A 24,260-nucleotide genomic window follows, 5' to 3' on the forward strand; every position below is an offset into this window, starting at 1 on the left:
TTTTTTCTTCATATATATAGGAAGTAGAAATGAATTATGGGTAACCAAGTGATTACCAAGTGGTTAACTCGGTTAACACAGTGTTTGCTAACCAATGCGTTAAATTGCTTTTGATCAACAGAATTTAACCACTGTGTTAGCTAATCACTTGATTAGGATTTAACATGTCGTTATCCTTAACACAGTGTTAAATTTAACCACCTTTCGAAAAACCGGGCCCTGTAGATTTAAAAGTGCCAAAGGTAGAACGGAAATTTTTAAAATGTCATACATGTATACAGGTTATTGAATAAATCATACAAAGATGTTTATTTATGTGTATTTTATTGTATACGTAATACAATATAAGAATGGTTAAGACAATGCATCGAAAACGTTATCAAAACACCCAACACTGTATATCAACATTTAAAATCCAGATCTATAATATTTGTATAAAGTAAAAAAAAAAGTAACACACTTTATCTTTTTACAAATTGATAATTTGGGGTAATAATACATCTATAAATCATATAAATGAAATTAGAAAATATATTGTCAGACCACATATTAATGCATACATGTAGGTTATTTTTTATTGTCGTCCATTTAACAATACGAGTGCCATACTTTTTTATCGTTATCAAACTGTTTATCAACCCAATGTAAGAGGAGTGGAAAACAGATTGGTGTTTCAGATTGATTAAGCATTATTTTGATAACAAAACATATGCATATATTTGCTACCACCAAGGATGATTCCCTCAATTTTTATACGGAAATTGATTGGAAATTCATAGCTCTAGAAACTGAAAGGAATATAAACTACATCCCTTGTTAGACTCAAATTCCTACAGAAAACAATTTGGCTGTTCTTTAATGTAACGTACTGATGTACATTAAAATTAATTTGTTAATATGTCTTATTTTTTAACGCGTGTTATGTACACTATTTAATGTGCAATGTCGCTTTCTTTATATCCCGCATGAATCATCAAAGAAAGCGTTTGGTTTTTAAATGTACATATTGCCAAAATCATTTTAAAATGCACTGAATTTAATAGCATTTATTAAATTTTCACATATTATGTCTGGCATTGCCAACAGTATACATGTTTATATATATTTATATATATATATATATATATATATATATATATATATATATATATATATATATATATATATATATATATATATATATTAACATTAAATGACTAAATACTGTAAAAGTGATAATGGTTTAAGACAAACATATAAAATGATTGTAAAGCACGAAATGTATATAAATAATGTCAGATCATACAATAATACAGTTTTGCCAACTCTTCACAATGAATGTTTCTGTTTTGTCTGATTTTAAGGTAGTCCATTCATAACTAAGGGAAATTTAACAAATTTGGTTGATCTATACTATATCAAACACGTATTTTAAAGTTATTATGAGGCTGACAAAAACCAAACTTGGGAATATGTATGTAATCAATTAAATTAACTTTTTGCACTTAATATTTTTATAGAGTTGTCCGCCCTTCAGGAAAATAAAAAAAAAATCATTTTCTGAAAATATAGTTGGTAAATTATGAATTATTTTAGCATATTCGAAGAAAGGGAAAGCTTTTGCAACTTTTTACTTAAAGAAATTTGAGAAAACTACTTAATAAAAATATAAAATTAAAAATGCATATCCATAGACTTCAGTGTTTACCTCAACATATGGTAAATTTGTTAATATGCAATTTTTTTATCAATTTTAAAGGTGAATCTTTATTATTAAATAGACCCCTTAAAATCACACTAAAATTCTAATAATTAAACGTGCAATTTTTTAGATATCAAATATCATAGTTATGGATGGAATACCTTAGGATAATGAACAAGAACACATAGATGAATAGAAATTTGGTCATTAAATAACAAAATGACGATAAACGTTATCATATATAAAAAAATTTATATACATCATGTAAAATAATATCAAAAACATTGATCATACAATAATACATTTGTTAGAACAAAGTTTTTCTATCTCACACACACATTCATTTTCTCTCTCTCTCTCTCTCTCTCTCTCTCTCTCTCTCTCTCTCTCTCTCTCTCTCTCTCTCTCTCCCCCCCCCCTAAACTCCAATTGAACAATTATATAGAAATGCCCGACTTATTACATATTGCATATTCTAGTACCTGAATGTGTCACATACCCGATTGTGTTGGTGCTGTCAATTGTAGCTATACTCTCTGGGTTTGTTGTAGAGATTGAATTTGATTTTAGCTCACCAGGAACAGAGAGTTCTATAGCTTGTTGCAGATTACAAGGTACGTAATCACTACACATCATGACTATGCCATTGTTGTTGCTTTCCTCTACCAAATCAGCTGTTTTGATTTCAGAATGGCAATCATTTAATGAAAGTATGTTCTGCATATTGCAATCTTTGTTTTGTTCAGGTTTTGTGTCTTGTTCATTCAAAGTTAGAGTTCCTAAGTTACGTTTCTCATCATCATATTGAATGTCATCATTCATTCCATTATGAGACACATAGCCATTATTTTGAGTAGAAAGTTCTGGAGATTCTATGTAATCCAAAATATCTGCATTCTCTAAAAAAATTAAAACATAAGCACATTAATATATTCAAGAATTATAGTAGTTAATAAAAATATGATGAGCGATCTACTGTCAGCTACTTCAACACACCTCAATCACTTTTGGATTCTAAAATGTGCTTTGCCCTCAAAAAAGTCAAAAGAAATCTGAGAACATTATAACATGTTAGATGTGTATATATATATGTTTTTTTTTACTTTATGCGTCAGTGTTGGTAATGTTAAAAGAAAGACAGTACATGCATAGACGAATACAGTTTCAAAAACTTTACCGGATCTTACCCTTTAGGCATTGATCAACAGTAACTGCTTGTGTATAATCCGGAGGTAATTCTTTTTTCTGTTTAGGTTTGTCGTTTCGTTGTTTCTCAATAAATCCGCTTGCAGGTTTGTCGGCTTTTATACTGTTTTTAACTTCTTTAAGTTGGTCATGACGCAATGTCACATTAACTGAATTTGACATTTTGTTCATCTGAATAAGAGCGCCATTTGATTGCGCTACTCCATTTGCAAAGTTCTGTGTTGAAAGAGATGCTGATTCTGTCTCTCTAGAAATGGATACGTTTTTCTCGACTTTTTCATATTGATGTGATTTCCCTTGTTCATCGGTGAAAATCTAAAAAGTTAAACAACATTTTTTGACTAACATTTACTATGAAATTTATGAACACATTCATTGTTCAACACATTGTTCATGTCAGACCTAGATAAGAGTAAAATCACGGCGTTTCTAAAATCCTGAAAGTTTGGTAAGTTATGATTTCTCAAAGATATAATCAAAACAAAAGCAAGAAAAAAATTTACAAAAGAGAACCATATTTTTCAAATTGCCCTTTCATTGCCATTTTAAATGGGCTTGATGATCATGGCTATTTTAAAACTTTATTAAGCTCATAAAGAGGAAGAGCTGTGCATAAATATAGAGAGAAATATAGGGAAAATCTAAAAATTTAAAGCCAAAACGTACTAATTTTTTAAACATAATAATATTTTATAGTGTAACAAATCAATTTTTAAAATCAATGGTTAATTTTGTTGACCAGCCACTTAACAGTTCAAACATATCAATGCATCTTGTCACAGAGTGGCATAGAATAATATGTACATATTCGCATGGATCTTAAACATTCCATGCATCTAATTAACACAGCTTTAAAAAAATAGTTAACTTTTGAGCCACGAGTTAAATAACAACACGTTTCAATATGTTTTCAAGGGACATGCAATTTGTGCACAGCAATTATGGCAAAACACTGTAAAGTGACCTTTGTATGTATTGTACTGGTTTACATATCTATTTTTAGAGGGGGCAGCGATATAAATGTTGAAATGACGAAGCATGTTCGTTGTGTGGAATATCAGCAATCCCTTTATAGAAGATCTGATAAAACAGGTTCTGTAGAAATGATTTATCTGTCAATATGTATGTTGGATGCTAAACATATAACAAACCTTGTTATCCATCTCTGGAATGTGTATGGGAAATGCTTCATCAAAACCGAGTCTATGTTTGACATTTCTAAAAACAACATAAACATGTTAACGTAAATTGACTCAGATATTCAATGCTTTTTAAATGCACTAATAAATGTTATTTCATTTCATTCTTGTACCACCTGATATGCAACTATTTCATTATTATTCAAATTTCCTTTTCTATTGTCTTAAACTTGACGAAATATTCTACTAAATTTGTATAAATGATTAAATCCTTTTTAAATCAAAATGTTTACAAAATCCTTTGTAATCTGGGTCTTTTCACACTTTCAAAATGTTTAACTTGATAATTCGATATTATATAGTTACAAAAAACATACATATGACATTTCACCATGCATATTTTTTAAACCTTATATGTTTTTTAAAAGATCAGTGCGTTTAAATATAAAAAATGTGTACCTAACAATGAACATTACTCCAGCGAAAACAAGGGCAAACACAAAAAGAGAAGCAACTACTATTCCTGCAGTGGCTCCTGATGGTAAATCTGCAAGTAAGACTTGAATTCAATAGTCCTGAATAACGAATTTTTTCTTAATTCTCTAAAAATATCAGGACATTTTTTGTAAAGGATTTTTCAATAAATCTTTTGATATGAACCTTAATCAAAGATTGAAGAATTAATTTTCGATGAGATATTCATTATTGAACTTAGAAAAAATGAGGTTATTATTTTAATGAATAGGGCAAACATAAAATGAATCATATAAGAGAAAACATATGCATCCTTCCTGGACAAAAAAGTTTTGATTATATACGGCTAAAACTGCTTTTGAGTATTTCCCAATTACCGTTGTTTGTGGGTCGACCAGTCACAATTTCACTCCTTGGTCCCTCCCTTGTCAGAGACGACGCCTTTACCCATATTCCATACTCTTTTTCGGGCTCAAGGTTTTGAATCATGTATTGTGTATTAGCAGATGCTAAAACTGAAACTGAACTTTCGGTCCCTATTAAAGAAATGAAATGTATAATACAATCATTTCTGATTCATAAAGTTTTATTTTTTTTCTATAAAATGCCAAAAATCAAAGATTTTATATATATGTTGCAAATGTTTAACTATGTTGAAAGGCTACTTTTTTATTTAGGCTATAATATGTTATAATACATGGAGAAAAATGACTATTTTTCTGATAAACATTTTAAAAGTTTACCTTTACAGTCACCAGATATCAGCTGGCAGTAGATGATTTTATAGAAATGGACGTAAGCATTACTATCTGTGCTGGTGTCACAGAGATGTGGACTCCATGAGACGACCAAACTGTTTTCTGGTGGTTCAGGTTGTAAAGACACATCCCGGATTTCTCTTGGCTCTGAATTATTTAAAAAAAAAAAACCTCTCAAGGCATTCTAGTACAAGATTTCAGAGCAAATCAATAATCACGGGATAGTTTGTAAACGTAAAAGTTTCTGTGCATACATTAAATCTAGTTCCTTTAACAGGGTTTGTAAATGTAAAGCTAATTCTCAGAGAAGAAAAGGTTATAAGAGACAGACGAAAATACATTTTACATCTTCATAAAAACACACACGACCTTCAGTTAATCTGAGTTAAAATCATTGCAATTACATATGTATCAAAATTGTATATTTTTACAATACAGTATTTTATGATACCATAGTCCTTTTTGTAACGACAAGGATCCTGCCATCTTATTCCACTGCTGACCTTGTTCTTATCTAAAATAGCAACACCAAAGATGACATCTTGAATAGAGCTATATATCTCATTCTGATGAAGGACTGTGTGGGTGACGTTTCCTTTGAATAACAGTATGTTTATTTCGTTCTGAAAAAAAGACAATACATTTTGCATGCAGTATCGTATTAGCACTTGCTTTGATATTGAAGAAATTGGATGCTTTTTCATATAGATTTCGCTAAAAATTAAAGTAGCTCTATCAACAGACGGCAAGCTGTATATTAATATTTACACAGCGACATGGTCAATAAAATCTATTTAGAAAATCGTACATTTGAATGATCATTTTTTTTTTCAGATAAGACGTATATGTTGCATATTGATAATATGGGACCAATCAATACTACTTGAATTTTTTTTCAAATATCCATTCATATATATGCTGTTCATATAATTTATATAAAGCTCTAAAGTCTGAGAAATTAACACAAATTTGGAGCAAAAAGTACCAATAAAAAAATCTTCGTTACATGACAGGGATCTTTTTATATACCTGACATAGGAAGGAAGCAGTACACCAAACAATATCAGCCTCGATTTGACCTTCTCCTCCAAACCAGGTCAGTTCTACCGCAGATGTGTTATGATGTTCAACTATTAATTTCGTTGGAGCGAAACTGTCTGTTATAGTATGAGAATTTATCTAATCATTCAAACAGAATAAGAGGTCACATTTGTGCCTTCTTGAATTAAGATAATATATTGAACAACATGCCTCCATCACAAGTTTATTCAAATCTTCAATAAATTATCTTATAACGGTTAATATATCAGTACAAGCATACGGTAGCGTATTGCTGCTAAATTAATTTGATTTAAACAAGATACTAAGTCGTTCGTACTTTCATGTTTTACTCATAATGTTAAATTTAATTGACCTTTGAATTGAGGTATTGCGCTCGTTGAATTCGGTGAACAGCCAATTTCATTGCACCCATATACGCTTATAGAAGAGTTTCGTGCACAGGGGGTTTGTAATTGGCCATGTGAGTTCTCTGCTGACACCGACACTGAAGCACCATCATATGCAAGGATGTATTTCGTCAATTTTCCATTTTGATACTTTCGTGGAATTTTCTAGTTGATCATGAAACAGACAAATATATAATCAAAAATCACTAAAAACTTTGACAAACAAAAACATATTAAAAAATTTAATTCGAACGTCCCCATAACAAATATATGGTAGTGTAGTTCTGCCACCACTTGTCATATAGTAATGTCTACTTGTCAGATCTTTAAAATATGACACGTGAATAAGTAAGAAGTCGTCATTAAGATCTGACAAGTCAACATAAGATCTGACCAGACAGTAAAATTATCTGACAAATCGGCATTTAATTGTCCAACATCTGAAAAGTCGATCATTCGATAATTAATGTTGATTTGACATATCTTTATGGGTTTTTTTTGTTCAATTGAAAAGTCTACTTGTCAGATAAACTTCGTAAGATAATTTAATTGCAAATACTGGGAATTTACCTTTTTTTAGCTTTAAATTAGACATGTGAATAACTAACCAGTCAACATAAAGGTTTGACAAAGCAGAATTACGATCTGACAAGTCGAAATTAATATCTGACAAGTGATGGCAGAACTACTCCACCATATAAAAGGCTAACGCATTACAAACTAAGTTCTGTGACTCTGAATACCTTCCAGTAGACCGTGACATTGCGATAGAGCGTATTGTAGCACGTGCCCGAGGAGAACCCGCTCCGGTATACAGTGAGCGCTCTCGATGGTGCTGCCAATATATAAACAAAGTTTCTTAACTAATCGTTGATGTAATGTTTGACAACGGTAAACAACACTTCAAATACGATCATGTATTGTGTATGCACATAATTCAGTTGCTATAATTCTTTGATAAGTTAGTATATGCTTCAAAACGTTTTTGATAGTATCAATTGCAAGGATAATTTTGGCGTATCGTTATGCGCAATACTATGTTATAATTTAATTCGGATTGTAACGCCTCATTTTATTAGCTAAACAAATTCATATACATCGTATAACATATAACGTATAACTTGCCTACGTCACAATACGACACGCGTGCAAAACGTATTAATCCGCTTGACGTTACGTTTAAATTTTTTACAAATTTACATATTTTAACTAATTAATGGGCCTTATTATCTGATTTAAATAGTAGAAAATTAAATTATAAGAAATAAAGTTTAATTTCTACCTATGTTATACGAGTATAACATAACTTGGAACAGTTTACTTTTTTATAAACCGTTCGCGGTTTATAACGCGTAAACTGAACAAAGTTATGTTATATCGTATAGCATAGGTTGAAATTAAATTCATTCCTTAAATATTAAAATGTGTTTTTAAACTTAAAGTGGCATGGTCACGATTTTGGTCAAATTCTATTTTTCTGTTTTCATCATTTAAAATGCTTTAGGAATGCATTTCTAATGATCAAATGAAATATGAGAGTCAGTCATAGAGTTATAAGCAAGATACAGGGCTCACAATTCTTTGTCATGTAAACAAGACCAGCGCCTTGTTTATTGTTTACATAGCTGCAATATATCAGTAAAAATCTTTCTCAAGCTGATTTGTCTACCTTCTTATTCAGTTAAGAATAAATGAATAATCCCCAACGTTCAACACATTCATTTTAGGTCTTAAACTGGAATTTTCACATCAAGATTCAAAATCTAAACAAAACCTTTGTTAACATAGCAAAGAGCTGTAAGTTCCGTACCTCGCTTATAACTCAACGAATGACACTCAAATTTTGGTTGCCTATTAAAAATGCCGTACTGAAGCATTGTCAACAATAATATCAGAATTGTTTTTACTAAAATCGTGACCATGTCCCTTTAAACTGCATACATGTATACAGTCATGTAGATGCATTACCTGCAGAACACGTGGAGAAACTTGATTGTTTTATATCACTGTAGTATAGTCCATTTGGATGTTTTACCTGAACCGTTATGTTGTATTTAGAGTCTGGTATGAGATCACATACCGACAAAGTTTCATTTTCCGTTGTCTGAAATATAATAAGTTTTTCTATTTCACCATTTCAATGCTAATATCGACTTAACGATGAATTTTCATTTTTTTCAGTTTTACAAGTTGTATATATTTTACCATTTTTTATTTAATAAAAGGTATGAAATAATTAAGTAATAATATAAAGTATAAAACCATCATGCAATCTCTAGGCCATGTGTTAAGACACGGAAATAATGAGGGGCTTTCTAAATGTGGTCGATATGCTGCATATAATTAGGTCGAGATCAATTTTAATTTATCGTGGAACTTTGTGAAATATAATTCAATATTAAAATATATTATAAGTTGTTTAAATACACACATATACTTTGGAGTCCCATTCCGAGTGAAAAGTTAACTTGGATGAGGTCCGTATAAGTCCTGGTATTCCTTCCCAGGAAATATTGGCGCATGCACAAGTTGTCATCTTCTGAATCGTCGCATTTATGTCACTTGTAGGTCCATACTTTGCTATCAGAAAATCGCAGAAGGATAAAACGTACGCTCAACTAGGACCTTGGGTCCCCGAAAATAGTTCTCCAAAATGAGTGTATTAATGAGCACTTATGGAACTCTTTTACAAGTGAAGATAAGAATGTAAATCTACTTTCATTTTTTTTATATCCATAGGGTGACCACAGGTCACCTTACGTCCTAAAACAATGTCGTAATCATTTTGTTAATCAATACGGTTACAAAAGTTACCTAACATCTGCCTAGTGTCAGTTTTACAATATTGAGATTCATCAGAAGTGATCCACTGTAGGGAGACCAGGGGTCACCTAATGTGTAATATCAATGGGGAGATATCATCCGGTTATCTTATGACAATTTACAAGATCAATATTCACTGGAAGTCAGTCATTTTAGAGAGACAGGGGGTTAAATTTAGTGGAATGTTCGTTTGAGACCAGAGGTTACCTTAGGTCCTAAATATGAAGAGAGAAAAATAATTTTGGTAATCAATAGAGCAGGTGTCACTTTAAGTGAAATATTCATAATATGCCTGGAGGTCATATTATATTAGGACCTATGAATTCTATTAATCTAAAGGGAAATTAGAGGCCCAAGCACGTAGCATCGGGGGGGGGGGGGGGCTCCCCCCCAGTCCCCCAGGGATTAGGATTTTGAAGACTTTGGGGAATTTTTTTTTTTTTTGCTTGTCACGATTTTCAAGATTTTTTGGATGAGTCTGCCCCCCCCCCCCCCACTTTCAAAAACATGATGCTTCGTGTCTAAGGTCACCTTTATAGATTTTTAAGGATATAGATCCACCAGAAGCCATTCACTGTAGAGAAACAAGGGATCATTATAAATACAATATCAATAGAGATCACCTTAGGTCCTGAATCAAGTGTTGTTATAATTTTGGTTATATATTGGAAGACCAAGTTCACCAAATGCCATTTTTAAAGATGGATAATCACTAAAAGTTCGCCACTGTGGGAGACTACCTTAACCATAAGTGGAACTTCAATAAGGAGAGCCAACGTCACCTAAGGTCCTAAATCAATGAAATGAAACTGTTTATTTATGCTTAAAATATAGATTAAAAGATAGACAAATCAGGTTTACAATTTTTTTTACTCGTATATTGAACCTATGTAAACAAAAACAGGGCACTGGCGTTGTTTACATTACAAAGAATTCTCAGCTCTGTATCTTGCTTTCAACTCCACGAATGACTCTCAAATTTCATTTGATCATTGGTAATGCATGTCTAAAGCATTCTAAAAAATGAATATAGAAAAATAGAATTTGTCCAAAATCGTGACCACCCCCCTTTAATTGAAATATGCCTAGGGGGACCAGAGGTAACCTAGGTTATTTTATTCACTGTTGTATTAATTCTTTATCTCAATACGGAGATCTTGGGTCATCTTATGTCATATTACAGGATGGAGAGTCACCAGTTATCCATTGCAGGGTGCCCACAGGTCACCTTATATCATTTTACACAATGGAGAGTCACTCACCGGTCACCCGCTGTAGGGTGACCAGGGGTCCCCGTATGTCGTTTTACACAATAAATAATTGAAATATGCCTAGGGGGACCAGAGGTAACCTACGTTTTTTTATCGCTGTTGTATTAATTCTTTATATCAATACGGAGACCTCGGGTCACCTTATGTCATATAACAGGATGGAGAGTCACCAGTAATCGACTGCAGGGTGCCCACATGTCATCTTATAACATTATACACAATGGAGAGTCAACGGTCAACCACTGTAGGGTGACCAGGGGTCCCCGTATGTCAATTTCCACAATGGAGAGTCACTGATCATCCTCAAGAGGATGACCGATGACTCTCCATGGCGTAAAATGATATAAGGTGACAACTGGTTACCCTACAGAGGATGACCGGTGACTCTCTATCGTGTAAAATGACATAAGGTGACCCCTGTTCACCCTACAGTGGATGACCAGTGTTTCTCCATCGTGTAAAATGACTTAAGGTGACATCTGGTCTCCCTGCAGTGGATGACCGGTGACTCTCAATTGTGTGAAATTACATAAGGTGACCCGTGGGCACCTTCAGTGGATGACTGATGACTCTCCATCATGCAAAATGACATACGGGGACCCCTGGTCACCCTACAAAGGATGACCGGTGACTCTGCATCGTGTTAAATGACATACGGAGACCCCTGGTCACCCTGCAGTGGACGACCGTTGACTCTCCATTGTGTAAAATGACATAAGGTGACCACTGGTCACCCTGCAGTGGACTACCGGTGACTCTCCAAATTGTAAAATGACATGAAGTGACTCCTGGCCACCCTGTATAGGATAACAGATGACTCTCCATCGTGTAAAATAATATTAGGTAACCTCTGGTCATCCTACAGTGAATGGCCGGTGACTCTCCATCATGTAAAATGACATACGTGGACCCCTGGTCACCTTACAAAGGATGAACGGTGACTCTTCATCGTGTAAACTGATATAAGGTTACTCCTGGTCACCCTACAGAGGGTGAACGGTGACTTTTCATTGTGTAAAATGATATAAGATGACCCCTGGTCACCCTACAGTGAATTACCGGTGACTCTCAACCGTGTAAAATGACATACGGGGACCCCTGGTAACTCTGCAGTGGATGACCGGTGACTCTCCAACGTGTTAAAGGATATAAGGTGACCCCTGGTCACCTACAGTAGTTGGCCGGTGACTCTCCATCGTGTAAAATGATAAGGTGACCCCTGCTCATTGTACAGTGGATGACCGGTGACTCTCCAAAATGATATAAGGTGACCTGTGAGCACCCTACTGTGGATTACTGGTGACCCTCCATCATGTTATATGACATAAGGTGAGAGTCACCGGTCATCTACTCTAGGGTGACCATGGTTCACCTTATGTCACTTTACAGGATGGTGAGTCATTAGTAATCCACTGAAGGGTGTCCACGGGTCACCTAATGTCATTTTGCACAATGGAGAGTTGTCATTTTACACTATGGGGAGTTAGCGGTCTTCCACAGTAGGGTGACCAGGGGTCACCTTAATAGAAATATCATGAGGGGAAGAGAAGTCACCTACTTACATGTATTTCCCACACAAATATCGTTATAATTTTTTAAACCTTATGTCATTTTACACGATGGAAAGTGACCGGTCATCCACTGTAGGGTGTCCAGGGGTCACCTTAAGTGGAATATCATGAGAGAAAGAGAAGTCACCTCCTTACACGTGTTTCCTACGCAAATGTCGTGATAATTTTGTAAATCAATATATATATGGAAACTGGAAGTCGGCTGATGCTTTTTGCAGATGGAGATTAATCAGTCTTCATCCATTCTTTGACTACCTGGTGTTACCTCAGATCATTTCACAAGATGAAGATTCACTAAAGTTATTCACCGTAGGACCACTGTATTAAATCATTGTGTAAAATGACATACGGGGACCCCTGGTCACCCTACAGTGGTTGACCGGTGACTCTCCATTGCGTAAAATGACATAAGGTGACCTGTGGGCACCCTGCAGTGGATAACTGGTGACTCTCCATCCTGTTATATGACAAAAGGTGACCTGAGGTCTCCGTATTGATATAAAGAATTAATAAAACAGTGTTAATAAAACTTAGGTTACCTCTGGTCCCCCTTGGCATATTTCAATTATTCATTGTGTAAAACGACATACGGGGACCCCTGGTCACCCTACAGTAGTTGACTGGTGAGTGACTCTCTATTGTGTAAAATGATATAAGGTGACCTGTGGGCACCCTGCAGTGGATAACTGGTGACTCTCCATCCTGTAATATGACATAAGATGACCCGAGATCTCAGTATTCATATAAAGAATTAATACAACGGTGAATAAAACAACCTAGGTTACCTCTGGTCCTCCTAGGCATATTTCAATTATTCATTGTGTAAAATGACATACGGGGACCTCAGGTCACCTTACAGTGGTTGACCGGTGACTCTCCATTGTGTAAAATGATATAAGGTGACCTGTGGGCACCCTGCAGTGGATTACTGGTGACTCTCAATCCAGTTATATGGCATAAGATGACCCGAGATCTCTGTATTGATATAAAGAATTATACGACAGTGAAAAAACAACTTAGGTTACCTCTGGTCCCCCTTGGCATATTTCAATTATTCATTGTGTAACATGACATACGGGGACCCCTGGTCACCCTACAGTTGTTGACCGATGACTCTCCATTGTGTAAAATGATATAAGGTGACCTGTGGGCAGCCTGCAGTGGATTACTGGTGACTTTACATCCTGTTATATGACATAAGGTGACCCGAGGTCTCCGTATTGATATAAAGAATTAATACAACAGTGATAAAAAAAAACGTAGGTTACCTCTGGTCCCCCTAGGCATATTTCAATTATTCATCGTGTAAAATGACATACGGGGACCTCAGGTCACCTTACAGTGGTTGACCGGTGACTCTCCATTGTGTAAAATGATATAAGGTGACCTGTGGGCACCCTGCAGTCGATTACTGGTGACTCTCCATCCTGTAATATGGCATAAGATGACCCGAGATCTCCGTATTGATATAAAGAATTAATAAAACAGTGTTAATAAAACTTAGGTTACCTCTGGTCCCCCTAGGCATATTTCAATTATTCATTGTGTAACATGACATACGGGGACCCCTGGTCACCCTACAGTAGTTGACCGGTGAGTTACTCTCCATTGTGTAAAATGATATATGGTGACCTGTGGGCACCCTGCAGTGGATAACTGGTGACTCTCCATCCTGTAAAATGACATAAGATGACCCGAGATCTCCGTATTCATATAAAGAATTAATACAACAGTGAATAAAACAACCTAGGTTATCTCTGGTCCCCCTAGCCATATTTCAATTATTCATTGTGTAAAATGACATACGGGGACCCCAGGTCACCCTACAGTGGTTGTCCGGTGACTCTCCATTGTGTAAAATGATATAAGGTGACCTGTGGGCACCCTGCAGTCGATTACTGGTGACTCTCCATACTGTTATATGACATAAGGTGAGCCGAGATCTCCGTAATGATATAAAGAATTAATAAAACAGTGTTAATAAAACTTAGGTTACCTCTGGTCCCCCTAGGCATATTTCAATTATTCATTGTGTAAAATGACATACGGGGACCCCTGGTCACCCTACAGTGGTTGACCGATGCGTGACTCTCCATTGTGTAAAATGATATATGGTAACTCTCCATTGTGCAAAATAACATAAGGTGACCCGTGGGTACCCTTCAATGGATGACTGGTGACTCCCCATTCTGTAAAATGACATAAGGTTACCTCTGGTCACCCTACAGTAAATGACCGGTAACTCTCTATATTTTGAAATGACATAGGGGGACCCCTAGTCACCCTACAAAAGATGACCGGTCACTCTCCATCGTGTAAAATAACATAAGGTTCACATAATCATAACGACATTTGTGTGGGAAATACAGGTAAGGAGGCGAATTCTCTTTCTCTCATGATATTTCTGTTAAGGTGACCCCTGGTCACCCTACTGTGGAAGACCGCTAACTCCCCATAGTGTAAAATGACTTAAGGTGACCCCTGGTCACCCTACAGTGGAAACCGGTAACTTTCCATTGTGCAAAATGACATAAGGTGACCCGTGGACACCCTTCAGTGGATGACTAATTAATGACTCACTATCCTGTAAAGTGACATAAGGTGACCCATGGTCACCCTAGAGTAGATGACCGGTGACTCTCACCTTATGTCATATAACATGATGGTGAGTCACCAGTAATCCACAGTAGGGTGCTCATAGGTCACCTTATATCATTTTGGAGAGTCACCGGTCATCCTCTGTAGGGTGACGACCAGGGGTCCCCGTATATCATTTTACACGATGGACAGTCACTGGTCATTCACTGTAGGATTACCAGGGGTCACCTTATATTATTTTACACAATGGAGAGGTATCGGTTATCCTCTGCAGGGTGGCCAGGAGTCACTTTATGTCATTTTACAATTTGGAGAGTCACCGGCCGTCCACTGCAGGGTGACCAGTGGTGACCTTATGTCATTTTACACAATGGAGAGTCAACGGTCATCCACTGCAGGGTGACAAGGGATGTCATTTTATTGTATGTCATTTAACATGATGCAGAGTCACCGGTCATCCTTTGTATGGTAACCAGGGGTCCCAGTGTGTCATTTTACAATATAGAGAGTCACCGGTCATTTACTGTAGGATGACCAGGGGTCACCTTATGTCGCTTTACAGGATAGAGAGTCACCAGTCATCCACTGAAGGGTGACCACGGGTCACCTTATGTCATTTTACACTATTAAGAGTCATTGGTCATCCATTGTAGGGTGCCCAGGGGTCCCCTTATGTCATTTTACAGGATTGAGAGCTACCGGTCATCCACTGTAGTAATTGAAATATCATGAGAGAAAGAGAAGTCACCTCCTTACATGTATTTCCTACACAAATGTCGTAGTGATTTTGTAAATCAATACGGAAACTGGAGGTCGGCAGATGCATCTTGCAGATGGAGATTAATCAGTCTTTATCCATTCTTTGACTACCTGGTGTTACCTCAGATGATTTTACAAGATGGAGATTCACTAAGGTTATTCACGGTAGGGTGACCATGGGTCACCTTAAGTAAAAAATCGATATGGGGACCAGAGGTCACCAATAGTTTTAGATTGACGTTGCAATTCTTTGATTCAATATGGAGACCTGAGTTTTAACAAAATATCAATATACAAGGTTAAGATTTACCAAAACCATCTACAGTGGGAAGACCAGGGATCACCCTAAGTGAATATCTAAAAGGTTACCAGACGTCAACTTAGGTCTAAAGACAATGTAGTTTTAATTTTCTTAAAATGACATGAAGTCCAGATGTCAACGTATGTCATTTACAGAAACACCCATAAGGAGACCAGAGGTCAGTTCATGTCCCCTATTGATCATTTTCCTTATCTAAAGGGAGACCAGAGGTCACCTTATGTCATTTACATGATAGGTACTCGGCCATGGTAGGGAGATCAGGGGTCACCTGAAGTGAAAATATGCACAAGGAGACCAGAAGTCACCTCAGGTCCTTCATCAATAAAATAATTTTAATATAGAAACGGTCAGCTTATGTCATAACAAGATGGATATCCCTAGAAGCCATCCACTAAAGGTCACCTTTGGAAAGCGATGTCTGTCGTTATAATTTTGTCCATTAATAACGGAAATCAGGGGTCACCTAATGTCATATTACAAGATGTAGATTCAAATAAGTCATTTACTGTAGGGAGAGCAGAGGTCACATTTAGTAAAATATCCATGAGGAGCCCTGAGATCCCCTTATGTCCTACAACAATGTAGCAATAATTTTGTTTATCAATAGGAGACCAGAGGTCCTTAAATGTCGTTAAACAAGATGTATACTCACTAGATGTCATCCATTTGTTAGATCATGGGTCAGCTTGAATAGAATTTCAAGATGATAGGTCCCGATATGTCCTAAATCAATGTAATAGTTTGATGATAAATACGAACACCAGATGTCACCTTCTTTTCCAAGATAGATATTTACCTGAAGTCATTTACTGCAGAGAAACCAAGTGGTAATGATAAGAGGACTATCTAAAAGGAATTTAGAGGTCACCTTAGCTTCAAAAAGGTTTAGATTTAATTCAAAGATTAATACGTTAACCAGAGGTCAGATAATGTCATTTTAAAAGATGGAGATTCCCAACAAGCCATCCACTGTAGGAAAACCAAAGGTCACCTTTGGTATTCGATCTATGTCGTTATATTTTTGTTAACCAATAACGAAGACCAGAGGTCACTTAATGTCATTTTACAAGATGGAGATTCCAAAAAGTCATCTACTGTAGGGGACCCAAGGGTCATCTTAGGTGAAATATCCAAAAGGAGACCATAGGTCACATTATGATCTAAATTGATGTAGTAATTATTAATTCTGTAAATTAATACGGTGATCAGAGGTCCGTTAATGTTATTTTACAAGATGAAGAATCATAAAATATCATCTATTGTAGGTAAACCAGAGTTCGTTTTAGGTCTTGGATATGTGTCGTAATAATTTTGTTAATTGAGATCAGAGGTCACCTTATTTCATTTTATAAGGTGGAGATACAAAAGTAATCCACTGTAGAGAGACCAAAGTAATCCACGGTAGAGAGACTAGGGATAAAATTTTATGAATTATCAATAAGGAGATGAGAGGTCACCATTAGACGTAAATTATTGTAGTAAATTGTTCATCAATACAAAGACCAGATGCCACCTTCTTTTACAAGATGGAGAATTACGATGCAGAATTCATCCACTGTAAAGAAACCAATGTGTATTAGGAGACCAGAGGTCACCTTATCTTCTAAATCAATGTAATATTTAGAAAATCAATACGGATACCAGAGGTTGTCTTATGTCTTTTTAAAAGACGAAAATCATGCACTATATTTATATTGTTTATTAGGAAGAACATAATTGTTAGAGGGAACCGGTGTCACATAAAGATGATAATAAATACGTAAACCAGAGTTCGCCATATATTGTACATCATTGGGGAGACCAGAGATTGCATAACTTATAAGGAGACAACAGGTTAAAAATGTGGTGTGTGAAAAATTATACTCTGATCTACTGAACAAAAAAGTTCAGACTTTGATTTTATAAATAAGCAAAAACGGTAGACATTTCGATCACATTTATTCCTTATTTTTTGTCGTCAAAGGAAGTTAGGGGGGGGGGGTTAAAGGGGTGACGATTTGCTCGTCTTCATTTTTTTCTCAGATGCATTTCACAGTAGGTCCGCATTTACTATGTTTATTTTTGCAATTCAAATATATATATTTTTTAATTTGATGAGTAAAAATCCAGTCCAGGGAAGTGGTAGGTGGAGCGGGGAGTGGTGAACTCCAACCCTCATGCAACACCTGTAGACAGGGGAACTTTAGTTAGAACACAAATTTGATGTCATTTCTTTGTTGCAGCAGACTAATTTTAGTGAGCTTCTTAAAATAAGACCGTTACTCGTGGTTACAGTACTGATATCCTTCAAAATCAGACTGTCTCAGGTAAATCAACAATGAAATTCAATAGCAGTGTTTTAAGTACGATGTATGCCGAAAACAGCTCTGTATGAAAAAAAAATATCACACAGTTCTCATCACTAACGGGCTCGAAAATGTCAGATATTTTTTATACAAACCTGTTTTGGCATGCATCCATTACGGAAACCAGAGGTCATCTAATGTAATTCATTATCAAATCATTTTACCATTATATTAAAGTATCAGTAAAAAGTCTATGGGTTGGTGGCTGGGGGAGGGGGGGGGGGCAAAACTACATCTTTCTACAGGCTACACCTACGTATACAGAGTAAGAAGGTGAAGTACTTTGATATTTTAATGAGGAGGATTTTGTGTTACATTTAACTTATCCTTAGGGGGACCACAGGTCACCTTATGTCTACATAACGTATATCATATATCTTTCAAATAACAGTCAATGTTGAAATTTTTATCCTCTATAGTGTATTTCCAATACTTAGAGGGTTATTCTTTTAAAAAAAAAATACATTTCTGCCTGTTGTATATCATTTCTAAAGGCTAAGTAGTGGTACTAGTTATTCTACTTTCACTTTGCGGTTGTAATGCACTACATTTTGTAGCGGAGTGCACAGATTTGGTAGTTGTGAATAAGCAGGTGACCTGGGGTCCTAGTTGAGCGTACGTTTTATCCTCCTGCCAGAAAATCAGGAATGAAAGAAAAAAAATTGGGAGCAAGTTTAAAACTGGATGAATATTTATCACTGGAAGTAAAATAATAGAATCGTACGTTTCTAAATAAACATTAGCAATTTTATGTAGATTTCCATTGAGCTGTATTCCATATTATCATAGTATTCAAGTACTTGTGCAAATGTAGAGATTCGAACTTAAAATTTCAGATTTAATTGTATTTTCTTTAACCAATACAAAACCCAGAAATTTACAGTGCACAAACACTGATGTTAGTTTAAGTGTTTGTTACCTTATTCTATAGCGCATTGTATAGAGATGCGTGTATTTGATACCGAAACCTTCTTTAGATAGCTTAATACCGTTGATGTCTCTTTACAATGTACATGCCTTAGACTTGCTTTCTCTCATTTTAAAGTTTATACTCACTTATTTCTTGTCTGTAGTAAGTTCTTTGAAATAATTTTGATGAAACGTCATATTTGCTGTTCCGAATTTCCAGATCAATTTTGTTCTCTAAGGCACCAATGGTAGCATCAGCTGACGTCCAGGTACAGCTTATCTGGGACATCCTTTTGCAGTCGTCGTTTTTGATTATCGCTGGACAGGTAACTACGCTCTCCTGATTCACAGTCCTAAAACAAAGAATTCATAAGAAAAACCAAAAATCTGTTTCCCCTTTTCATTAAAATAACATAAACGTAAATGCATTGATATAGTGTTAATGGTAAATAATATCGTGGCTAAAACGATGGAATTTTAAATTTAATATTTTCATGCGTAATACCGCTTTTGTTTGCTACCATCGGTCGAGTAATGAAACTTCATTTTTCTCTACAGTAGATACGTGTAACAAATCAAATGGAGGCTTATTTTGTTCTATCTGCTCTGACTTACAAGTTAGCGTTGAACCGAAGAAAACAAGGGTGATGATACAATCCGAGATCCCAGACACATGTCAACTCGCTCTTCTGATCATATATCACACAGGTAATATTTGTAACATCACGGATAGCTTCATCTGAAGATTGAAAATTGTAACGCGCTATAAATTAATCAAAGCAATCGTAATTCATCTAAATAATGTTTTTTTTTAATCAAACTCTAAAACCATTCAATTTTACTATTTAAAATTTATGTGTTTTCATGAGAAATCGCTTTCATCCATATTTGATGATTTACTTTTATGTTGTACACAGTTCAGCGTTCCTAGTAAACACTCACTTATATCACATCAAATTGGATTCTAGCATTTGGCTGCAAGTTAAAAGACCTAGTATGAAAAACCGCTCAATGATTTTGAAAAGTAAATTGCTCTTTCAGTAAATATCATAGCACAACTGGATATTTTAAAGAAGACATAGTATTCTTGAAAGAAATATCGCAAAAACTTCAGTTTTCTTCATTAGGGGTAGGGGGGGCTACATATCTACAGCTGTTAAATGTACAAATTGCTTTGCAACTCCTTGTTCATTGGGTACATGTATTTAACTCAATTAAACTACACGTCGCTATATAAGATCTAAAAACCTAAACTCGGCACTCATGAGAATTATCAATGACCGTAATGTAACAGGATCCACAAGGTCTAGAAATCGGGGGAAAATCTCATCCACGAAATATTAGCTTCTATGGACAGGTAACCATTTGATCAATTTCGGCTTCCATTGGATAAGTTAGTAATTTTTTGCACACCCATCTGCTTCAATCTCGTGAACTTGATTTTCTTGCCGTTGTGCCACAAATCGAAAATCCAGATTCCTTTCTCATAAATATTAGATTTGCACGTCTTTTAACTTTTAACTTAATAGCTCATTAAAAATTTACTCAAATAAGAATAATAAAGGGGATAGAAATTAATTCCCACAAGTAATATGATTTATTGGTAAAATATATCTTCTTAACTCCCAAACGTGTATGTAATGAATTATTTATAACCATAAAACGGCATATGACTATGCGTTCTAACATTTGGTGAACCCCAGGGAAGAAAAACTGCATCATTTACCTGGCTATATAAATTACCTTATCAAATTGTCGTTGAGCGAGATAAAACCGCATATTTTATTAATTAAATGACCAATATGAAAATATTAGTAGGACGTAAATGTGGTCTATTATGGAGACGGTCGAGATGAAGTCACACAATTAACATTACAATTGCGTAAAAAGTTAATATTCTCTATTATACAAAAAAGCAAGGTGTTTTAAGTGCAACACATTGTTAGCTTTGTATTGGTTTAGCATCATGTTGATTTTATCTAAACGGTCTTTTTGGAAATACCGATTGTTACAATAGAATTATGAATATCGTTGACTCAATTGCGGAAAGCTAGATTAATATTCCCTTTTAATTTAATTTTTGTTTACAATGTTCGTTGTCTGATTTGCCGCAGGAATCATTTAAGAAAACATTCACAATTGCAAGGCTTCCGAATGGTTTGGATACATTAAAGGTCGATGTTTTAGTTATCCTAACTAATACACGACTGTCATAACCAAGCAAATCACATCTATAATCGAAATATTATAATGAAGTATAAAATTATTTTAAAGTGTACTGTTTCCATGTTTCCAGAATTCCTTTATAGATTTGAACACTTACATTCGACGATAAGATGTGTAATAGCAATAATTTTTCCTTTCCCATTCGTACTACTCTTTTTACATGTATAAATTCCCTCTTCTTTAACACTGGTGATTTCTTTTCTAAATAATAATGTCCTTTCTCCAACGGGGATCACGTGGTCATCAGGCACTCGTTGTTCAAATTTATCCTCCCAGTAGAGCATGGAGACATTTACTCCGGAATCCTCAAACACCGTACAGTTAAGCTCCAAAGTTTCGTTTACGACGACTTGTGGGTCCTTAGGTGTTATTTCTATAATGAGTAACAAAAGGCGCTAGGTTGTTCACAGTCAAATCAATTTTTAAAACTATTTGGTTAGTTATTTAAATATAGAATATCAATATTTAATTTCTAAAATTCGAATTCTTTCTGGCCAAAAAGATGAAAACAAATTTGTTTTTCTTGGTGTTCAAATTTGATTCTTAATTAGTAGATATACTTAGTCTCAGATCAAAATCCATCCATTGTTAATAGTAAAACTAATACATGTATTTTGACGAGAGAAAAAAACTAGTTAGTTTTAACGTTAGTGTAAATCTTTAAGGAATAATCAAATTCAATAACAAATTCAAAATATTGTCATAATCTGCAGTACTTGCCGTTTCGTAATCATTTTTGGAAAAGTTACAAAATATTTATAACTGAAGCTTCGATACGGAAAAGTACAAACCTCCGAGTTCATTGAAAAACAATCCAGTTGCTGAGTGTATCAAAAATGCGATGACAAACATGCTGCTCTCTTGCATCATTTTCTGAAGTTTGATCATTCACGCTAGCACTGCAAAACCAATGATATCTCAAGGAATCTGAAAATTTTAGCTTTGATAAATGGCGGTGCGTTTTACGCCGATGAAGCATGAAGCTAGGGGGAAAATGCTTAATTATGATAAATTAAGAGAGTAATTTTGATAAACAAAAATAGTGATTTATTTTTAGCTTCTTTGATTCTGTTGCTGTATTTTAACACCATTGTTTGCATGTGGGGTATTCTTGTCTTTCAGAAATTAAAACGAATTGCACTGCAGTATCTAATTATAATTTAACAGGTTACTTAAAATTATTAATTGACATATATATGTATGAACTGTCGTGATTTGCGATGATATATGATTTCTATCAAACGATTGCATGTATGTTTGCTATCCCCGAGCCTATTTTTATCACATGTTTTCTTCGTCTTTTATCAAACTTTTTAAACGATTTTCATAGTTGTGAGCCACGCACCACATTTACCAAATAACAAGCTTTTCAAACAAACATATCATTTTCAAACATTTTCTTATCAATCTATGAAAAAAAAGGTTTATAAAACAGCATAAAATGCTTGGCAATTATAACTCTAGACTTCTCAGTTGTGTATTTTTGTTATTTTTTCGATCTAATATAATCTACGCCAAACATTCGAAGAGGTTCGTTCATCTGTATGTTGATGAACAGACATTTTGCGTCATCTGTAGTCTAAAGATTCTGCATCTTACGTGTATGTTAATTCTTTCCCCTCGCCAAGGCTTTGAAATAGCAAACACAGAACTTGTCAGATGACAATCATAAACCATCTCAATTCAATCTTTTAAAATTTTAAGTATGTTGACTTATAAAGTAGATTTCTTTTTTCATTTCAAAGATGCTATGTCATGTCAAATTGTTTAGATTGTTTTTACAAATATAATTACCAATTCTTTGATTTTACATGCAGTGCTTGTTTTGATTGTCATTTGTTTGCAGTTGTATGACAATTTTCTCAAAAATTGTGCGACAAACATCTTCCAAACCAACAGAAAAAATCTCTCAAATATGACAGCAATATTCATACTAGTACATGTAAATTGGTATCGAATTGGTATTGAATTAGCCGCCTTAAATGGACGACGTGTGCCTATTTATTTTAAAAATCACCAACTCGAAATGAACCATAGTATAAATATGTCACAGATAATGAAATTATAGATAAGTAATAAATAAAATAAATAAATAAATGATAAATGAATTATTAAATTTCTAAAGGTAATGAAATCTTAGCACATTTAAACACAGATATCTAAGTTTCATTACATGGATTTGTTGAAGAGTTATGTGAATAACAGTCCTCGAATTTAACTGCTTTAGTACTTCGACCGAGGCAGCGGATCTGGAGAAACACGATATTATAACTGGTTGTTGATGTCGTTATGGTATTTACGTTAAAATTTATGTATCTCAAATGTAAACGTATACTTTGTTAAAGTGATACCTTGTAAATGCCAGGCATAGCTAGCTTCACTGGACAGTGGCGCCGGAAGCAAATTACAGCGGGGGGGGGGGGGGTTTAGACCTTATCAGAAAAAAAGAAAGGATTATGAGGATGAATATGTCTAACTTTGCATATAAAGTGTAAAAAGCAGGGGGTGAGGCCGAGCCCCATCACCCCACACCCCCAGGTCCGACGCATATGCTGGAATATAAAGTAAGTTAAGTTCAAATCCAGTTAGAATGCCGTTGGGCTTTTCATAATTGATGTACTGGCCAACCAATTTTATTTGCAATTTTTTTTTTATTTATAAAAAATTGTTTACATATAATAGCTGAACAATTCATTTCAATGAAATATGACATAATTTCTATACTTTTCC

The 24,260-nt window shown here is 34.9% G+C and overlaps 1 protein-coding gene across 1 annotated transcript; it reads right to left on the reverse strand.

Moving 5' to 3' along the window:
- Positions 1–1,814: 1,814 nt before the first annotated feature.
- LOC136270357 (oncostatin-M-specific receptor subunit beta-like) lies at positions 1,815–22,443 on the reverse strand. Its single transcript, XM_066067812.1, has 17 exons — positions 22,322–22,443; positions 21,628–21,903; positions 19,920–20,043; positions 19,452–19,657; positions 9,138–9,286; positions 8,675–8,810; positions 7,450–7,541; positions 6,673–6,871; positions 6,288–6,415; positions 5,710–5,881; positions 5,244–5,405; positions 4,878–5,036; positions 4,486–4,573; positions 4,039–4,105; positions 2,869–3,202; positions 2,181–2,580; positions 1,815–1,842 (listed from the first exon to the last, which is right to left on the reverse strand). The coding sequence occupies exons 1-17, from the start codon at positions 22,416–22,418 to the stop codon at positions 1,815–1,817; spliced, it is 2,817 nt and encodes a 938-aa protein (XP_065923884.1). The 5' UTR covers positions 22,419–22,443.
- Positions 22,444–24,260: the final 1,817 nt, after the last annotated feature.

The sequence above is a fragment of the Magallana gigas genome, chromosome 7 (assembly GCF_963853765.1).
Source record: "Magallana gigas chromosome 7, xbMagGiga1.1, whole genome shotgun sequence".
Classification (NCBI taxonomy): domain Eukaryota; kingdom Metazoa; phylum Mollusca; class Bivalvia; order Ostreida; family Ostreidae; genus Magallana; species Magallana gigas.

Coding starts and splice junctions, on each gene's coding strand:
- LOC136270357 (XM_066067812.1), bottom strand. CDS start 22,418: ATGATCAAACTTCAGAAAATGATGCAAGAGAGCAGCATGTTTGTCATC. Junction 19,658..19,919: donor CTTCGGTTCAACGCTAACTT/GTAAGTCAGAGC, acceptor TCTTTGTTTTAG/GACTGTGAATCAGGAGAGCG. Junction 7,542..8,674: donor TTTCTCCACGTGTTCTGCAG/GTAATGCATCTA, acceptor ATATATTGGCAG/CACCATCGAGAGCGCTCACT.